Source organism: Aythya fuligula, chromosome 8 (assembly GCF_009819795.1).
Source record: "Aythya fuligula isolate bAytFul2 chromosome 8, bAytFul2.pri, whole genome shotgun sequence".
Lineage (NCBI taxonomy): Eukaryota > Metazoa > Chordata > Aves > Anseriformes > Anatidae > Aythya > Aythya fuligula.
In genome coordinates, this window is record NC_045566.1 from 15,253,389 (window position 1) to 15,274,216 (window position 20,828).

Here is a 20,828-nt window from a genome sequence, read left to right on the forward strand (position 1 = left end):
CAGTTACCTGACAGCAAGTAACTGAACTTGGCTCTTCAGCTCTTACTAACCCTTCCTTCTAGCCATATGGAACTATATATCATGCAACACAATATATACATGATATAAACAGCCTTAGCACTGTGCAATTAAGAGTATCAGTTGGAAAGTTAAACAGTTAAAACATATTTTTTATCTCTTTTTTTAACCTTCATACATTGCCAATACCACGTGCAATACAAAAAGGAGTGGCTCAGCAGATGAATGGAGCAGCTTTCCCTCTAAACTAGTGGTTCAGGAGACCACACTGTTTCACTTTAATTTTGCATCATATTTTTTGGGGGGATTTTGGTCATTGCAATTGCTAGGATTTTAATCAGTCATAGTACTTTTGAAGAATTAGATGCCCTTTTCCATATGTTATCCATGAACGAAAGCCTGAATTCTGGAGCCCTGCTTTGTAGCGATGGGTGAATTCCACAGCTGTGGGATCATGGAACACAAGGGGTCTAATTATACAAGGCAAGAATCAGTTCTGGTAGATGATTAAAAGCTAACATGAAGCTGAAGAGTTTAAGAACCACAAAAGCTAGTTCTTGCCTGTCAACTCTAATAGAACGAACATTATTTTTGCATTGAAATCTTGAAAGAAGGTTCAAACCAACCACAACATAATGAAAGAAGAAGAAAGGGGGTTTCATGCCTCATCAGAACTTTTTTCTTCCCCTGCAAGGAAACTCTGCAAGTTCCTCACTTGCTTTTTTATGATCTTCACTGATAAGACTCTGTGGGTACCTATGTATTAAAGGGTTAGAGCCATGCAGATAAAACCTGGATTATCACTGTCTTCTCTCCATGGGTGTACTAGGCTGAGAAAGGAAACCAAAAGCACCTCTGCAAGTCTAAGGACAGTGACAGGCGCTGTGCCACACAAGCTGCACCAAGCACATTACAGAAATCTTCTGTGGAAAAGCCATACAGAGGGCTTTCCTCACTTTCACAACACAATGCTTCAGCTTTGCTCGGTGGCTGCTGCTGGCCCTTTCAGCTGAGCTTGTGCCCACAGCGGTCTAGACCTAGTTCCTGGCTCTGCAACAGATCACTTTTAAGACCTTGGGCACATTAAATGCTGATCCAGCAAAACATTTCAGCAGAAACACACAATATTCACTGCAACAGACTATGCCAAATGCAAGGTCTGCTTGTAGACGAGAAACTTCTGCGTCCCATCTGTAAGAGAGACATTGATAGACTGACATCACATTCAGAAGAAATTAAGCAAGAGCACCCCTCAACCAGCATGAATTACTTGTTAATGCATTTCTCAATTGTGTAACAACCTCTCTTGGCATCAGGATTCTGGTTAGAGTAAAAATTGATTTTTTAAATAAGTTGTCAGCTGCTGACTACACAAAATATTTTTCAGTGCTGAAAATATACTTGCAATAAGTTTATGGACACATTAAAGTGTATATTAAGGACTGCTTGACATCTACCAAATTGCTTTCCAGTAATATTCACATAAACACACAGAAGAGAAGAGCAAGTAGAACTACCTTCCCCATGTTATAGTTTAAAAAAATTTAAACAAAGACTTCTGCAGTAACTACTATATTTCCCAGACTAAACATAAACTGCTGTTAAACTTGCCTGTAGCATCATATACATTGTTCCCACTTTTATGTATTAAAAAATACATGGCTTTCACGCACACAGAAGGAAGGACAAATTAGTGCTATTAAAAGCACTACTGTGCATTCGAATCATTTCAGAGGTGGCTTACCCACTAATTGAAGAAAAGCCCCAGAGTAATGTAAGAGTTTAAACATTATTTTGCACCCAGCTTTCATGATCCTGCAACTGTGGGTTAGGAATGGTTTTACTGATCTAGATTCTGTAACTTGTCTGCTTCTGCCATTACAAATGCTAATAGGATTGCTCAACTGAGAAAACCATGTCATTATTCCAAACAGCTTGGCTGTTCTTTTCATGGATCAGTGTCTATGTCTGTGTACAGTATGAATTTATCCTGTAATTTTATTAAGTGAGCTGTCTCCATAGTTGGCAGTTACAAACATCTGGCTGCATTCCAAATTTTAAAAAAGCCTGGCTTGCCTATCACTTCACCAGAAGCGAATGCCTATGTAATCTGCCAGTCAATAAAAATATACAACACTTAGGGCAAAATACATGTGAGACACACTTACTGCAGACAAACATTTGTACAGTACAGTTGGGAGAAATAGCACTCACAGCATGGCATGCTTTGCAAAACTTATTTTAAAGCCTCTTTTAAAGGTATGTTGCTTCATTACAATAAAGAGTGTAGTAAAGTTAACTTACAGGAGGTCCAGTTTCCCCCTTTGAACCTCTGATACTTCCCATTTCAAATATTTTGTCACGATCTTCATAGCCATAAGCATAATTATCAACATCAATTTCATAATTGTTTTCCATGTGATAAGACTTATTAGGGGAAGAAGGTCCATTTGATGCTAGACTGAGTTGATTATCCAGAGATAGGCCAGCAGTCAAACTGTACAGGGTTGTGTTGAAGACTTGCTGCTTTTTGGTTGGTTCACCTACATGCTGTCGTTCTTTGTCCATTCCATCGCTTTTAATTTTACTCTGTTTTACAGGGGAGATCAGAGAAGGCTCACTTTGTCTGCCTGCATCTTCTATGGCATTATGTGAAGTATTTTGATATGAACCCATGGGTTTTTCAGTAATGCCTCTTCTTATGCTTGGTTTCTGCTGATGAAGGGGCAGACTGGCCTCCTCCTGGAGTTCTGTTTCTGGCCATGCTTCCAGCACAGGTTTGGCCTCTGCTGAGACATTTTGTGATTCCAAGTACTCTGGTAGAGAGTGAATCCGAGCAACATTAGTAACAGGAATGTTTGATGCTCCTTTCCTTCTGTAAGCAGGTACATCTTCTGACTGTTTTTTCTCACCCATATTTTTCTTTAAAAAAACATCCAGCCCATCTGACACATGTGGAGCTCCTAACTGAGATCGATATGTTTCAGCCTGGCGACACTGCTGTTTCACATATTTACAATAGTTTGCAGAGGCTTCTGCAGAAGGAATAATATCTAGCTGGCATATAACTCCTTCAAAGCTGACAGAGTGAGAGTTCATCCTTCCCAGGGTAAATAAACCATCCAAAACGAACATCTCCACTTCAGAATGTATTTCCTTGCTATAGTACTTCTTTCCACACTCAGCAAATATTGAGACAGTCTTGTCTCTAATGTCAATGGCAAATGAATGCCATTGTTCATTATGAACACTGTATTCAAAGTATATGGACTGCTTCCCTCCAGTGAACACCACTACTTTTCTCGGTAGCAACTGGACACCAAACTGCAGCCTGTTCTTGTTCCTAATACTGAAAAGAAAAGCATTATTTACTCTGTAAGAGTACAACCCAACCAATACGGTGAAACGATGCCCTAGATTTGCTGGTATGACTTGAGCGATGGGGGACTCAATATGTGCATCACCAGTCAGTACAACTCCTGCTACAGTCAGACGAACCCCCTGAGGTAATGGCGATGCTGAGGGCACTGTTGTCTCTGAAGACTGTTGAACACTGCTCACGAGGCCTAGCTGATGAAGAACATCTACTGCTGTAAAAAGAAATAAAAGCAAGTTGTTGATTTTGTTTGCAAACTCAAATTCAGATCCATGTAAACAAATGTACACACAGCATCTTAACAAATCTGTGCTTCCTAAAACATAAATACTGCATGCAGCAAGGCCTCCAAATCCCTGAAGTAATGTACAACAAATTTCCATATAAATCAGACAAATACAATTAAAGCCAGCTTTCCTGATGAACAAAATGTAACTAAAAGAAAAGAAAACACTCATGTAATGCCCACTGGAGAGTAATTCACTTATGAAACTGAAAAATCCCCAGTGCTGTCCCACACCAGCTGTCTGAGGCAATTCAGAATGGTTCTCTCCATTCCGATTTCAAGTAAAAAATTAAAGCCACTTTCCTCCAAAAGGAGAAATAAATGGTCAAGGATGAGTGAATTAATTTGCTATTGCCTAAATTAGATACTGACTAAATTAGATACAGACACACTGGAGCTGGTGTGCCTAGACACCTTCTTCCGTCAAGATGAATATGAAGACCCTGTTTTAAAACTGACTAGCATTATTTAACAGTCGCACTGATGTCATAAGCCTAACTGGGAAGAGACTGGCACTACCCACAGTGTTTAGCTGAGAATGTTTTTTAATTATTATTTTTTTTTTACTGCATAATTTGTTCTTATATTAAGTAAACAAAGCTACCAAATGGCATAACAAAAACTGGGAGTAATCAACAGAAGCTAAGGATGTACTGCTATCTTAAGAGAAAAGAGCAACCGAAACAAACGGATGTTCAATATTTTAGTGGAAAAAAGGTTTCCTTTCCCAGCCTTCCCTTCTTCTGTTTATTGAATGTATTCATTGCAAACTTTAAGGACAGACAGATGTTGGCTTAGTTTCAGTAGTAAATTATGAAAAGAGCCTGAGACTTCCTTGAGAGTGGTTTATAAATTGGAACCAAAAGCATCAACCTGAATGCACCGTGCATCTTGAAAATTAATTATTCACCTTGTAGTGTTTCTAGCCATGTTAGAGATGTGCAGGCGTGCCAAGATTATCCTGGCGGGAAGCCAGCCCAGCCAGAGGTACAGGGAAAGCATATCTTTGCAGAAAGTCACGCGTACGCCAATTTCTCAAAATGTTCTGCCTCAGAGCAATTAATTTACTAGGCTATATTTTAATCTGTCATACTGATAACAGAGGTCAGGTTATGGAAGAGCTTCGAAGCAGAATACTCCTGCTAATGAACCACCACGCTTTCCCAGGACCCCAGTCCTGCTTGGTCTGAACATAGTTACACAGGAGAAAGCTCTGCATATGTTACCCTTGTGAAAGCTAAGGAGAAACACAGGCCTGAGCTCTGGGCAACACAGAGGTCTTACACAGGCAAATAATTCCCTGAGGTTCAGAGAGACAACTCCAGCACTTCTGTGTGCTGGCTGAACCAGCTGACCGCGTGCAGGAGAATACACTGCACCATGAAAGCCAGTCAAATCTAAGGTTGTACCTAAACATCACACTTCTAACCTGAGATATTCAGCAGGTATTTGTAAATATTTGAAATTAAATAGTCCTATTTAAAAATAGCAATGCATCTATGATCTCTGTCCAAAACATTATAAATTGCAGAATAAAGCATCCAGCCTCTCTTGACAGAAAACAATCAATCTTAAAGTGATATTAGAGGATCATTCCTAAACCTTAAACTACAAATTTTGACAGTTCCAATCTGAAAGCAGCACATCGTTTAAAAGTTATTTTAAAAAAGAAAAAGCATCCAGAGCACAATGAGAAATAAAACATTCTCCACATCCTGCAAACAGATCCTTGCTAACAATGACAGGTCTTGAGAAGGCTCAATGCTGAGAAATGCTGTGTGAAAAATAACAGCGAAAGATTAAGTGTCGGATAATTATTCCTTGCTGACTTGCTGCCTGTTAACCCACCGTCAAGCCAAAAGGTTGTTCCAGACTTTTTTGGCCAGTCATTTCACTTCTGGTCCAACTTTTCTTTAAGCTTTCAGAAGCTCTTGGCAGTACATAGGGTTTTGGGAGCAGGCAACCCTCTTAACTCTTCCTCCCAGCTTGACAACCGCAACTTTCTTTACCTATCAGTAGTCAGTTTTCTTTGTTTACCCATGTCTGCACAACATCTGTCTTTGCTTACTGTTCACTGAATGCATTAGTCCCCCAAACTGCAATGGCTCAGCTTCTTGAAAGAAAAGCTGTTTGGGGTTTTTGGTGTGAAGTGCTTTCCTCCCATCTCCTTGTATTACTTTTAAAATTCATAACATAATCAGATCATAAAGGGTGGAAAAACATATCATGAACGTCAGCGAAAAATCTTCTGACCCTCTTGTGGCACAAAATAATGCCAAAGAGATAGGTGGGGTGGTGGTGGTATCAGACTGTTATTTGGTAGTAGTGTTCTGCATCACTATTCTGTTCAGTCTCTGATGTTCGTTTTCCACATTCCTTCATACTTAAGACTTCTCTGAAGGTGGGATATTTTGGGTGCTCTCTTCCTTTCAACAATCCCAGTACACACATTACTCACTTTCCTTTTACTGGTAAGGGAACAGCAAGGATCATTCTTCAGTCAGCCCCACCAGAACAGACGATAATTACTCATCAGGTGATTAGTCATCCCCCATTTCTAGGTGATGCTGCATCTGGAGTTGGGTAAGTTAGGACACCTGGTTGCAGCAGATACTCTCCCAGACATCAAGGCTGAGTACCGGCACAGAAAAAACAACCCGACACATGGATTCTGTGTGTCCTTAAGACAAACTCAAAGTACTATTCCTAAAGGCCGAAGCTGTGTATCTACACATATTTCTCTGAACACAATTTATAGCACCCTACTGAAATGAGTAAGGAAGGAAGAGCTTGTCAGGTAAAGCATGCACAAGCTGTCTTAAGAAAATGGCTTCAATCACTTACATTCCTGATGATTTCCAAATCTATGGTTCAACTACAAGACTTCCTAAAGAAAGGTTTTTGGCAGGTGCACTTACTCAGTTACCAGAAGTGTGGCTCTTGAGAAGTATGTCCTTTATACAGGGATTCAGAGGGAAAAATGGGGCTTCTGCACTCATCCCCACCAGTACGAAAGCAAATCCTACAGAGCTAGAAGGTGCTGGAGCATCTCCAGGGCTAGTGGCCCAGCAGCCTTCACAGCCCTCTCCTAATGCTTTTCCAACAAACCAATTCTCAGGCTGCAGAACATGAGAAGCAAAAGAAATTGCTTATTTCTTTGCAGAGGAGACTGGGCTGGAGAAGTGAAGACAACTCAAACCACGTCTACAGACCTGTCTCTCTGGCATCCCTCCCCAGCTCCACTGGGAAGATGCAAACAGCCTCCCTGCCCCAGCTTCTCCCCTCCTGTCCCCGCAGGCCTGGACCAGTGCAGGCCACACACATCTGTGGGTGCTGCCATTGTCAGGCAAGCTGACTTTGTTTTTTCCCCCTCCTCTGATGCAGAACTTGGCTCAGTGACTAGAAAATCTGGGAAAATCCCATCATCACAAAAGCACATGTCCCCCATTTAGCTGAATGTGAAAAAAACAGCAAACAATCTTACCAGGCAAACAATGAACAGCTGATGGAAGATAAAAGTACAAAGAGAAAGGGGAAGCCACCCACCTCCTCCAAAAGAGTAACCATGACAAAAAAAAAGCTCTCTTATTATATAATGAGAATGAAAAAGGCATTGGTGAGTGTAATGGTGGGAGGCTGCAGAGATATCCCACAGGGCTCTAGCAAAACCTTATCAGGAATGTGCCCTGACTTCACCATGTGACCCGGCTGTTTGTATTCAGCTGAGCATTTGCAGTTACCATACACATCATTGGCCAAGGACAAGCTGCTTCTTGCTTCGTCTGTGTGTTGAAGGAATATGGTAGAGAACTGACATTGCCACTCTCCGTTCAAATAAGAGAGTAAATAGCACATCAGCCTTCACCATGCTGGGACGCTAACATTCCCACAACAGTCCCTAGTACAGGCTGCTCATCTGGTGCAGATGTAACAGCTGGCAGATCAAAAAAGAAACAAAAAATAAGACAACCCTATTTCCTCACTAACATCTGCATCTGAATGCACAACCAAATGAATACACAATTTCACTTTTTGCTTTAATCATGCCAGCCTAGACTAAGCCCTTATTATATGCAGTGGTTTGCTTGTTTGCCCTCAGTAGTGCAAAGGTAACTCAGTCATAGCTTGCCACCCCCAAGGACACCCACTTGCAGTGAAGACACAATCAAAGCCTTTTCTCTGTACAAGACTTCTCTTTTATGAATAGTCTGCTTAAATATGTAAGCAATTTCATGGACAGAAAGTCTGAGTAATTTTCAAAAGGTCGTCTTTTCCAAACTGATTACTTTAAACTTTTGCTCTCATCATACTGCTGCTGCTATTTAAGTCATCATAAGGAACTGAACCTACGGTCACTAGTAGACATTTACTCTCTTGATCTAGTAACCATCTAAGCTTCCTGGTATAAGAAAGTGTTCTCACCTTGTTTTGGTGCTTGCGCAACACCCGCAGCTATACATATTGCAATACAAAGGAGGAAGGGCTTCCTAAAAAGGGAAGAAAGAAAAGAACATGTGAGAAAATATGTAAAGTTTTAAGAAAACGTGCAAAGGTTCATACTCCAAGGAATTAAAAACTTGATTTGACATCCAAAACCCATGTTGGGATACCACTGATTTCAGCAAGTCCTGGATCAAAACCTTCAAGCTTGCCCTCACATCCTACAACTTTCCACTGATGCTGAGAATGCATTTCGCACAGATATCAAGGACTGTGGATGCTCTCATATATAGCACATACATTTCACAATGGCTTTTATTAATAACGTAACTGCATCTGTTTTATATTTTCTTGTGGCAGCCCTCAAATATGAATGCTGCTACGTAGTAAATTTCTTCCTGGAAAAAAAAGTTACTGTAAAGAAACTAAAAAAAAAAACACAAGTGACAAGTTAATGCCTACTACATACTTTTGTCCCAGTGTACCTATAATGTCTCGTCACTATATAACATCGTGTACCATAAATTAAAGTGTTGTGTCACTTTTCTTCCTGTATGATAAAGTTTTATCATATTACAAATAAGATACACTCTTCAAAGTAAAAAAATCCCATCACATTTTGACTTAAAACTTCATGATCTGATAGAATATTAATAGCACTCTGGTCTTGCTGATGGTAAAAATAAAAAAAAAAAAAACACAAGGAAGATCAATACAGATGATGAACTTGAGATTCACGTTAAACAAAGATACCATTAATGCTGAATCTGTGGGTTGGGAATAGTCTATCTTTCAATTAATTCACAAGTTATCCAGATTTGCACCTAATCATAATCTTCTTACCAGTGACTAAATCCTATAATAACTGAGAAACCTTTTCTGTTAATGTTAGACATCCAGGCACATACACAATTTTACGTAACAATAATAGCGACGTATACCAATTTAGCAGTGGGAAGAAATATTTCTACAAAGTGATGCTGAGCAGTCACCTCATGCTCAACCCTCTTGCTCACTAACATACGTTTAAAATCAAGAAAAATCAATGAATGAGATCCACGGAAAGGGTTTGCTGGACCACACCAGAGTGCTTAAGCACCTGGAGTAAACAGAAAGCATTTGAAAGTAATAAAACTACAACTAAACACCTGTAACTTGGTACAAATTAATCTTGCCAGTTAGTCAGGTTTGCATGTCAAGAAAGTGCAGAAAGAAATCCTCATGCCTTTCTAGAGGAGCGTACAGTTCAAACAGTAATGGCAGACAAGTTTCTTCCCCCAAGTGTTCGCTGCCAGGTTACCTTCAGCACAGAGGATAATGTATACATAAGCCAGGAAGTAATGCTTCAATGAAAATAAATCGTGCTATGATTTACCTCTATAAAGCAGTATTTAGTGAAAGTCTTTATATTTCTTTCAAGTGTTTGCAATTCAAACATTCCAGAAATCACAGAGCAAAAATCTGTTATCATCGTTTCCTCAGAGAAATAGAGTCAAAGCTCATTGACCTAGTAGAGGGTGGGTTTGAGTACTTACCCTTTTCCACTCAGGCAGCTTTACTGTGAGGCTGTCAGAGCCAAGTCTCTCCTGGTGCACCCCCTGCGCCCCAGCCCAAGCAGCAGGCGGCTCTCAGCCACTGCCCCCCGCCCAGCCCTTGCTGGCACTCACCTGCCACTGAGTGTTCCCCTGCCTGCTACAAGGAGAAACACCTGCAGCAAGTGCCGGAAGAAGAAAGGAAGCATTACAGGCCCAACCAGTTACCACCTTACAGGTGCTCCGGTTCAAAAGACAATCGGAAGAAGCATGCTCTTCATCACCACCCACTCTCCAGGTTGTGTAAATTATTTGGCAATAACCATCACTGCTTTGGTTCTGATCACAGAAAGGGTGGGGGGGGAAAGCCTATGCCTCACAAATCCCTACGTGCTTGTTAGGGCACACTTTAAAATTAACCACTGCAGCCCCTAGCTATTCTTCTCTTCAGTCCTTCTCCTGCTAGTCACAAAACTTCTACTGCACCAGTTCTGCTGCTTCTGCAAAAGAGTTAATATTGCCTGTTATCCAGACAGCAGGTCAGTTACTAGGCTCACACTTCATTTTTTTTCAACTCTGAAGACCAGAATTCAAGTTCTGGTGTAATTTCACGAGTAAACAGTTTCTGTGTCACACAGTGTTTCATCTTTCATCTAGTAAGAAGGTCGGTGAAAAAAAGCCTTGGAGGTGGACAGTAGACAGATGTGTTAGCAAGGAAGTCCAAGTATTGCACTGTATCAGCCATAACTTTTTTTTCTTTGAAATTTTCTTCTGTTTTCCTATCTTTCATGGACACAAAATGGATTTCCAATTAAAAATAACATGAAACATTTTAATTAACTGAACTCCAAAGTCAGGGCACTCAGAGAACCCTGCCCAAAGTGAAAAGATCACTCGTTAACATTACAACAACATCTTCCACAAAGTCAGCCAGGGACAAGCTGAGTGTCAGGTATCTTCCCCTGTCACCTCCCAGCAAATGTTGTAGGAAGGCAAGAAATTCTGAAATGCTCCCAGGGCTGTAAATTACACAGATGTAATTGGATATACAGAAACATTAAGTGAGAAGTAAAGACAAATGTCTGGCTTACACAGTGCACTCCAGCTAATGTTAAGAACAGATGAGTGATCAGCTAAGAGTAAAAACAGGGACCAGAGACAACACCATAGGTCTGGAGATCCCTAATGCATGGGAAAAGTTATTCTTCCTTCTACCTTTTTCCACAATAAGTACACACTTTTGTAAATGAAACCATGTGCAAACTAAATTGAAGTTGTACAATGCAGCCTCCTCCATGGCCAAAGACGGAAGATGAAAAAAGGAAATTCTATCTTTTGAAGAGAACCTGTTCGTTCAAAACCTCCTTTCTTGGTCAAGATCACTACTGCTGGCATTAGAAGCAGAAAAGCAGCCAGTTGTCAGCCCCTATCCTCACACACAGAGACCAGGATCCCTGCTGCATAATGCATACGCAGCTGAATCCATCTTCTGCCATAGCTGCAGGAATGAAGTAAGCAGTGTGCAAGGCACAGAAGCTCAGCCTCAGTCCATGTGCCTTAGCTCTTGGGGAGACTTGCCCTGTTGGGACATGACAACAGAAAAATACAGAAGTGCATGGCAGGAAGATCAATCTCTCTGACTGACTCAAATGTTGATCATTATTCCCCCTTTTAACAACACACAATGAGCCTGAAGCTGTTCCATATTGGAACAGCAATGCCCCTTGGCAATGTCCTGTCCTAGAGTCCAATTATCTTTTGAGCTTCCTCCCCTTCTCGTACCTTTGCATCCTCTCTCCTGTTTTATATGGAAGCACAAGCTGATGGCAGCTACATAATTGCTTGCAGGAAGGAACTACCAAATGTGGTTGAGCTATTCCACCACTTAAAATAAAGCTTATCTTTCTGTTTATCTTTAAGATCTTGTGGCTGTTTGTCTCTTCGTATATGTGGACAGTGACTATGTTTGTTTTTTTCCATTCAGGATGACAGACAGCTGAGGAAACTGATAAGCTTCAAAGCAAGTCATGGCAAGCAACAATGCAAAATTCCACATTTGAAGATTATTCAGTTTGGTCAGTGCATGGCAGCATAGCATAACGGCATCCTCTTCATTCCCTGACAGTTTCTTAAACCTCAGATTTGAAGGAAGACCACTAGCTGGCTGCTAAAGAAGGCTAGAAAACCCGATCCCAGTGTAACCAGCACAGACACAGAACATACTAAACCTGAGGGCTGCATTCAACCCTGCATTCTTCAGTGAACCCACAGGCACTGCTGCTTTAGGTCTCCTCTGAAGACAATGCCCAGTTTGTGTCCATCACAGAAGCTGAAAGAGTGTCACGTACATCTTCTAGTGCATGCTGCATATGTGGCCTTCCTCCCAGCAGCTGTCCCCATAACACCCTTTCCCTAAAAACCACCTGGGCAAACACAGACTGTGCACCCCCTCATTCCACTCAAACCAAGAGCCCCCTTGGAAATCTTACACAAGTGTTTAAACACCGGGAAGACCCAGCACACAGTAGTATATCAGGATATTTGGATTATCCTCTCCAGATGGCCCTGCTGTTGGCAGTCTACAACTCCAGTCAGCACAACGCCGTCTCTGTCGGCTCCAGTGGTGCTTAGGCTGGTGTTGCAGTTGTCTTCTATCTCCTGATGGTGCATCCCTCCACATGGCTTCGCACTGGCAAAGCTGTTCATACTTGGACATACCTGAGCATCTAAGTATCCATAAATATAACTTTATAAGTCAAACCTCACAGCAAGTGCAGTCATGGCTCCCTCACTGATGGGCACTAGTGTCATTTCCTTCCTTTCTTCCAGTTTTTTCTCATCCTGAAAGTACTGTATCTGTTTTTCACACTGCTCTCCTCAGCCAGGCAGCCCTAGCACATCCCCGTGCCTCCCACACAGACTTCTTAGAGTTTCCTACGAGCCTTGTCTCCACACCAAGTAAGAGGAACAATGAGTCGCCGAGCTGAGCTCCTGCCCACCACAGCCTCTCTGACCTCTCAAAAGCAGAAGGCAAATAAGGCACTCAAGTAAAACCCTGAGGGTTTTTTGGGGAATTATGATAGAACCTTCTGGACAGAGTCACGCCATGCCTCCCAATGACCCCAAGCAGTTAAAGACCACCTATTTCGATATCTGAGAAGACAGACATCTTCCTTTGCCACTATCATGAGACAAGGTGGCAGGGATGGTGCTGCTCCTGGGTTCTGCGGCCCGCAGCCGGTGTGGTTGGCAGGGACATGGCAGCCTCCACAGCCTGGTGCATGGTGAGCGTTGCACACCTTTCGCTCACCATGCACCTAGTAACCAGTGAGAGTGAGACTCCTGAAAACCTTGCAGCAGGCTCATAACTTTATAGAAGGGAAGAAGCAAGAGATGGAAGATAAGGCGAGAGGAATAGGATCAAAAAATGCATTGCTCTTCCTTCCTGAGGAGCAGTGGCCTAAGAGGAGTCCTACAACAGGGCTGTGGTGCGGAGGAAAGAAACTCCCTGCCCGGTGGCCCCATTGCTCTCGGGACAGCATGTGGCTTATGATGACAACCTAGCACATCCAGAACAACCAACTGTGTTAGCATTTCTAAAAGCAGAAAAATGAATGAGAAAATATGATTTTAGAACTGTTATTATGAGCATGTACTTTATCCCTTACGTTAGCTCTTGTCTGGACAGAGGACAGTAAGTTTCCCTCTGTATCAAGGCATAAGTACGCAACTTGGATTCCCAGTCCTGTGAAACATGCTTGTCTTTCTAGGATTGTCTCTGTGTATTTTGTAGATCACTCTTCAAAGATCCTACAGCTCACTGCTTGCAAGAGACAAGGGGAATACAAGGTTGCTCATGTTTTAAAATGAAATATTCTGTCAGCAAACTGTGTCAGACTCAGGCATCATGCAGCTTTAGGAGTTTTATGTATTTAACCTGCAGAGACACTCCTATTGAGGTAGCAGGTCTGACCTAATGGCGTTTCCACAAAAACGTGGTTTAAGTTGAAAGGGACTGCCTGGCTTGAGAAACACTAAAGAAACCTGATCCTCTGGCAAAAAAAAAAAAAAAAAAATCTGGTTTCTTAACACAGGCAAGCACCCGGGTTGCTTTCTCTCAAGAGAATCAGGTAAATAAGATAAACTGTCCACGTAGCTTCAGAACATATATTTTATCTACTACAATTCTATCTCAGCGATACAGATTTTGTACTTGGGTAAACTGCATCTGTGTTACTTTACAGTAATTCAGTTTTTTTCCATCAGCAATACCCCCTCAGAAATATGAAAAAACACCACTGTTTTTAACTTGTGCTCAGAAGTTCCACAGACACAGCCACTCAGACCACCTTTGGGCAGCCACGTAGCTGCTTATCACCGCTCAGGCAGACCCAGGTAACATGCCAGCAGCACAATCCTCACTACAACACGAAACAAATCCTTCCCCTTCCCACCCAGACATCGCAGTAAACCTCATTCTAGCCACTACCTGAATAAAATAAGCACTTTACAAAGAAGACACATACTGTTACCATAATGTCATTTCAACCATCAAAAGTTCATGATCATCTTGTTTAGTCTGCATTTAGGCAAACCACGGAGGAGAGACGAGCTCTGCCTTCACACCGCAGTCAGCTGTACTCTAGAAACACGTAAGCCTCTTGCAGTAAATGCAGGGCACCTCACCTGGTGATACACGTTACAGAGGGAGCAGCCTCAGCTGTTAAGCGTTAAGCTTTGCAGGTTTTGCTTGCTGCTCTTCAATAGACACTCAGTAAGGGGGGGGACATGCAACCAGGTCACCTGCGGGTGCAGGGACACACTGTCCCCCAAACGCCCCACTCCAACCTGGGGACGGGGGACACCGTTCCTCGACCGCACACCCCTCAGGGCTGGACAGGGGAGAACTACAGAGCACCGGGACCCCCTCGGCTACCTGAGAGGAAAGCGAGCACCTCGCCGGGTTAGGGCTGGCAGCTCGGGAAAGCCCCCGAGTTGGGAGCAGAGCAGAGGCGAGCCCCCATCCCACCCCACCCCGTCCCCTGCCCGCGCTCCCGCTTACGTTGGTGCCGCGGGAGAGATGCGTCCTCGCCTTGTCCTCTGGGCTCCCAAATGCATTTGTATGCATTTGTCCGGGCAGCGGAGGTCCGAGGGAAAGCCGGAGCCGAGCGCCGCGCCGCCGGAGCCTCAGGTCCTGCCCATCAAACCCCGGCGGCCCCGAGCTCTCCGCCGAGCTCCGCGCACGGCCCGCGGGGGGGGGCGCGGGGGCCGGGACACGGCCGGGAGCCGGAGGGGGCGCGGCGGGGCCGGGGGCGGTGCAGGGGGCGCGGGGAAGCCCCGCGGCTGCCGGAGTCCGGTGCTGCCGCCGCCCGCCACGGCACCCGCCGCGGTGTTGGGTTTCACCGCCCGCTGCCGGGAGATTACATCAGCAAACACGGCCCTGGGGCGGGCCGGCCCCAACCCCAACCCCAACCCCAACCCCAAAACCCCAGCAGGTGATGCCGCTGGGCGCTGCCCGCCGGGCTCCAGGTGGGGACCGGGGCTGGAAGGCGCAGGTTGGGTCAAAACGCGGGGATTGGGGCGGTGAAGCGGTGTGAGGGGGGAAAAGCTGAGCGTGCTGCAGGTTTCTGCTTCTCGGGTGGAAAGGGAGTAGGGTCCTGCAGTCCTCCCTCTGGAAAATGGTTGAAGAGCAGATGTAATTTAGAAACACGGGGATGCCAAAAGAAATATGACTCCCTTCCCTGTCTCTTCCTAAAGACACAGAGGTCTTAACTGTCATCTGCAGTTCTCCTACCAGGAACAGTCTAGCACAACTTTTTAACCATAAGACATCTTGATGCAAGCTGTCCCTCAAAACACACAAGGTAAAGTTAGACGATACAAGATGTTGCAATACACACCGTGCTGCAAACTCGCGGTCAAATCCTGCAGCCTCACTTGAGCAAAACTTCCATTGACCTAAGCAGAAATTTTACATGAGTTAGGATTGTGGTATTTGGCTCTTTCTGAGTGTAATTTCACAAAGATTTTACATCAGACTTGCAGCAAAGATCTTCAAGCTGTAGGTATGGAGAAAGGTGACATGAAATAAAACTGAATGTGCAGAAAAACATTGCTAAAGCACAACAAAAGTTGCTCAAGATGAGGATTGTGTATTGTTGTCACTGAGGATGCTCCACTCAGCTGAAAAGACCTCCTCTGCATGGTCCAAGGAGCTGAGAATAGGCATAAAAATGGGGGAAAAAAAAGGTGAGGCAACCAAGGGCAAACCTAGACCATTGACGTTTTCCTGAGTGTATCAGAATACAAAGTTACAGGGGATAAATTACTCCGGGAGAACTGACCTGAATGTTTCAGTGTTTAGTTTCACACAAATTCATTTTCAACAACTTGAATCACCCAGAATGTTCATTGTCTCACTGACTACCCTGGGATTTCTGATTTCCTTTGCGTATTGAAAGCTGAAGGAGAAAACTGACAACATTTTGCCTTCCTGTCTACGTACCTTGCCTTAAAAATAAATGACAGCAGAACATGAAAATGTATTTGTTCACTGAGGAAACTTTGTTCCTGCCCAGATGTATTAGATGCTGCTGCAATCAAGTCTTTGCCAGCATTTCTTTCTAGTTAGACCACACTTGAGTGGCTTCCTGGGTGAATCCTGCCCTCATTTCAGTGTGCATTGACAGGTCCAAGAGCCATCCTGCAGCACAAGATGAGGTGGAGTGGGGGCATCATGTGCCAAGATCACCCCTTCCTGCAGTGCTTGTGCCAAGGATGGCACAACTTGAGCTTCTCGCCAGCTGTGTGTGCAGGGTATAAATAAAGCTTGCTAACCCTAACTATGCAGTGATTTAAAGCAGTGTAAGGTTTAAAAATTAACACCAGTTGTTCAGTTTTCTATATGCAGAATGACAAAATTAAGTTCACAAGTAGGACACTTGACTCCTGCTTGACGCTTTTTTCTTTATGTCCTTGTTAAAGCCTGTGCTATGGGTTCGAGCCCTGTATTCAGGCTACTTGGGCAGGGTCCTTGGCTGCCTTCTTGTAGGGAGTCCAGGGGCCCATCAGGACATGGGAGGCATGGGCCAGGGCTACTTGCGCCCTCCCGTTTCCTTGCCACATGCAGCCCACACGCTGCAGAGCCAAGCGTGCACCAGCGGGTTGGGGCCACGTGAGGGCAGGTCCTTGTGCCCCCAGCCCATGTCTTGAGCCTCTTTCTGTAAAGTGAGTAATGCTACTCTGCAGCTCAGTTGCTTTCCTTTGGCATTAACACCATTCAGAGCCTCTGAAGCTTCTAGCAGAAGCAATGAGCACCATCAAATGCAGACAAAGAAAGCAAATCAAAAAACATGAGGAAAACAAATGGCTTGCCTGAGGTTGGACCACGAGTGCGTGGCACTGCTGGAAACAGTCCAGCAGCCCCCACCTCGTATCCTATCACCTTGCGTGTTAGATCTGCGCCAGCTCTCTTCAAAGTTTCATGCCAAAAGTCAGCATCAGTCTTAATCTTACACTTCTTCCAAGTGTTTTTACAGCCTAATACACAAAGCCTACCATGTTTAAAGCTATCAGATTACTTGTGTTTATTTCCAGAGCTATATTTAGTCATCTGTATACTTACAGACACTGAAAGACACATTCAAGCTCCAAATGTGTTAGCTCTCATTCCAACACAGTGATGCTGGAGTTTCGTTTCCTATGGTAAATGTCCTGAGATCCCGTTTTTCCATGTCTGCTCTCTCCTGCTTGACTACAGCCTGTCCTGTCCTTGATTTCTCTTACCTCTCCAAGTAAGATTACTGAAAGACAAAATTAGTTCTTTCAAGGCACCACTTCAGGCCTTTCTGATGTGATTGCAAGCTCTGTTTGTTTTCTCATTTTCCATCAGTTTTTTCCTCCTTTCATGAACTAACTTGCTCATCTGTCACTCCAGATTACAGCTGCTGAGTTCCAGCCCCACTGCAAGGCACATAACAGGAGCAGTTCTTAAGTGGTGTAAGAGGCAAGGAAAAAGGGTCCTATCTGGGATTCTCCTTCCAAAATAAGTACAGGAGAAAGCAATAGTAAGTATATTTCCAGAGCCTAAAAATAAAGAAATAAAGGAATAAGAATTTGAAGGAAAATGTGTGAAATGGGAATGTAAGGGCTTGGAGTTGGACTTTGAGTCTTATCCCATTGCACTCAATAAGCTTTACCTTTGACTTTGGTAGGAGCAGAATGGGACCCATACAACTTTCCTGGTCCAGTCCCAGAATTAGGATTTTTTGGCAGAAGATCTACACCACTATTGAGTTCCCACTGGCGACTGATTTTCCCTGCACACCACAATATATGGTGTTAGGCTACGTACCAAAACTGTTGGAACATAGTTCAGCAAAATATTTATTTAGAATTCTCTCTGTGGCAGCCAAAAAATGTTTAACACAGTACTCTGGTTAAAGAAAGTTACCGAGCTATCAAATGTGATTAAGAATTACAAGAAATGGAAAGGATTACAGCATGTCTTTGACAAAAATGCCTAAAATCAAAGATAAAGGAAAAGTGGTCTGAAACCATTTGTCTTTGCAGAATGTGAAAGAAATTGTAATGACCAGTATCTGCCTTCTCTCTCTAGTTATGCCTATTATCTTCTGATAGAAGGAATTAGTGAGAAACAATGTTTTCCAGTTCTGAACATGCCAAATCTGGAAATGCCTTTGAAGAACATGGTTCTTGATGACTTCTTACATGAATTCTATCACTTTTAATTTTCTACTAGCAAAATTTCTGCCATAGAGAAATAATTAAATTTACATTCCAAAGAATTATAAGTGGAGAGGATTTTTCTACCTTACAAGACCAACACAAAAAACTGTGAGGGGAAGGGGCTAAGAGAAGAAAAGAGATGCTGTGAGTTCAGAGGACTAAAGTTCAGAGATCCTGGCACAGAGCAAAATAAATAAATAAAACTGAGATAAAATAAAAGCATGCAATAGTCAGGACTGACAAAAATGCCAAACTACAAATGACCATACAGAGCAGTGAGTTTCTTCAAGTTGCTTAGTTAAAGCAAACAAGGGAATGTATCCAGCCAGGAACAAGAAAGAGAAGAGAGCCCCAGTGAACTGCAAGACATAGTACAGGCTCCAGACCACAAGGCTCCAGTGACTCCAGCTGGGAAAGGTGTCTCACTGAAGCCAAGATACTTGCAACTGTTTGTGAGACCTGGTATCACCCATTTTAATAAGCCACACCTATGGCAGAAACTCACCTTAACAGAGTTAAAGACCCTTTTAAAGAAAGCTGAAACGTGCAACTGAAGCAAACCGTGCTGGAGGGGCAAAACCACACCCAGCAGCTGAAAATCTGTGATGTGTTGTTCCAGTGATGGCACATCATATGGCATACCAAGAATGTGGAGAAGCCTAGCCAAACACACAAGAAAATATTAAAGGAAGAGAGAAGCCTGAGAAGCAGCTAGTCTGAAAGTAATAAGTGAATGGAAAGTACGAGAGCAAGAACGAGTGCAACATAGGAACCATGGGAATGGTTCACCAGACAAGAAGACTCCAATTACCAAACAGGCCAAACTGCCAAGAGAGAAGCACAGTAAGTTTCCATCTCACAGAAAGGCTTTGAAGCCCAAGAGCAGCTAATGAAAGAAAAACCAGAGGAGTTGAAGAAAACCCTATGATTTTCATTTTTAGTTAACCTTTGTCCCATCATTGATGGTGTGTTTTGCGATCCAGGAAGGAAGCGGAGATACCCACTGTCACGGGCAGAAAGATGTCTTTGACATGAGGTATTTCTGGGTACTCATTGAACTGAGAAGCTACTTGTAGGTGACATCCATAAATATGGCTGAGAGTCGGAATGCCCAGGACCAAATCACAAACTCTACAGGCACGTGCTGAGACAGAGAGCAAGACAGACCTCAGTGAGTGCTCCCACTGGGGTGGTGGCTGTGACCTCCCACCACAGGCATTTAGCAACCTCGGTGGGGTCTCCTGCACCACAGGGCTCTCTCAGCAGGGCTCCAGGAACATTCCCATGGAGAAGCCTTTCCCAAAGGGTCCCAGTCCTCTGTCACTGTGTGAACCTGCCTCATCTCCATCCATAAAGGGATGTAAAAGCCTATTTTTGAAAATAAATAAATAAACAAATAACAGGAAAGCTCTGATAGTTCTATATGAAACTCATTTGTGTCACCCAAGGATGCTTGGCATCCTTGTTAGAGCTCACTGGCACCCTTCAGCATAAGAAGAAAGGGACAAAAGAACTAGCATCATATAGGACATCTTTCTGTAGGATAAAATCTGAAGTTATTTCCTGAAAACCACTCTGTAGAAGAATGAAAATGGAACTCATTTGAAGTGAAAGTGCCCACACTGATAGAGCTCTCACAGCCTGCTAGCAAAATCTCAGCAGCACTAAAAATTGCTCACACATCTGGAAGAAACAGCGCAGTCATCTGAGAAGTATTTTGCTCCCAAGCCACAAAGAAGTCTGCGTTAGGCCAGTCCTTTTTCAAAGACTTTCCCATTCTTTTCTCAGCAACTGTGGAAGATGCTTCAATCCTCAGTTTGTTAGTCCTAGAAAGGTCTTTCTTGTCCATCTTTGCTTCCAGCTCTCACTAGAGGAACAGGACTGAAATATGCTTTTGGCCTGTTTCTGCAAAATTAGCTTCTGGCAACATTAAGGACAGGTTACAGAAGATTCACTCCTCCACTTACTCATGATGAGTGGTAGTTAAAACCACATTAAATCTCTGCCTTGGAATAAGGGAACTTGTTCTCACTTCAGAAAACCTTCTCACAATGCTCTCCCATTGATCTGGTACATCAGAAAGTTTCCTTCAACTTCTCACCAATTCTCTTCAATGGTTTTTGAGTCTCTTATTACAAAGCCTATCTAAATCACGCAGAGCAATGGAGTAATTTAAACTTGACAGTATTTGTTGATGATGTTCATTAAAACAGGAGTTTCCAGACTCAGTAGATACTAACATTATCAATGGAAATTGCACTATTTCCCACTTCTTTCTTTTCTTTTTTTTTTTCTTTTCTTTTCTTTTTTTTTTTTTTTTGGTACAGGTATGTCAGCATCAGACTTCTCCTGTACTCTTTAACTTCCAGTAAAGGGAAAAACTGGGAATTACTTTCTTGGAACCTCTGGATCAAAGAAGCAAGCCAAA

At 43.2% G+C, this 20,828-nt stretch overlaps 1 protein-coding gene across 3 annotated transcripts in view; it reads right to left on the bottom strand.

Moving 5' to 3' along the window:
* COL24A1 (collagen type XXIV alpha 1 chain) overlaps positions 1-14,851 on the bottom strand; it is a 136,156-nt gene extending 121,305 nt beyond the window's left edge. For all 3 annotated transcript variants that reach the window (XM_032192067.1, XM_032192066.1, XM_032192068.1), the window contains exons 1-3: positions 14,715-14,851; positions 8,103-8,167; positions 2,323-3,608 (exon numbers count right to left, since the gene is read on the bottom strand). In XM_032192067.1, coding sequence (XP_032047958.1) covers positions 2,323-3,608; positions 8,103-8,167; positions 14,715-14,770 — 1,407 coding nt within the window. In that variant the 5' untranslated portion in view covers positions 14,771-14,851. The remainder of the gene's footprint in view (positions 1-2,322; positions 3,609-8,102; positions 8,168-14,714) is intronic.
* Between the last annotated feature and the right edge of the window lie 5,977 nt (positions 14,852-20,828).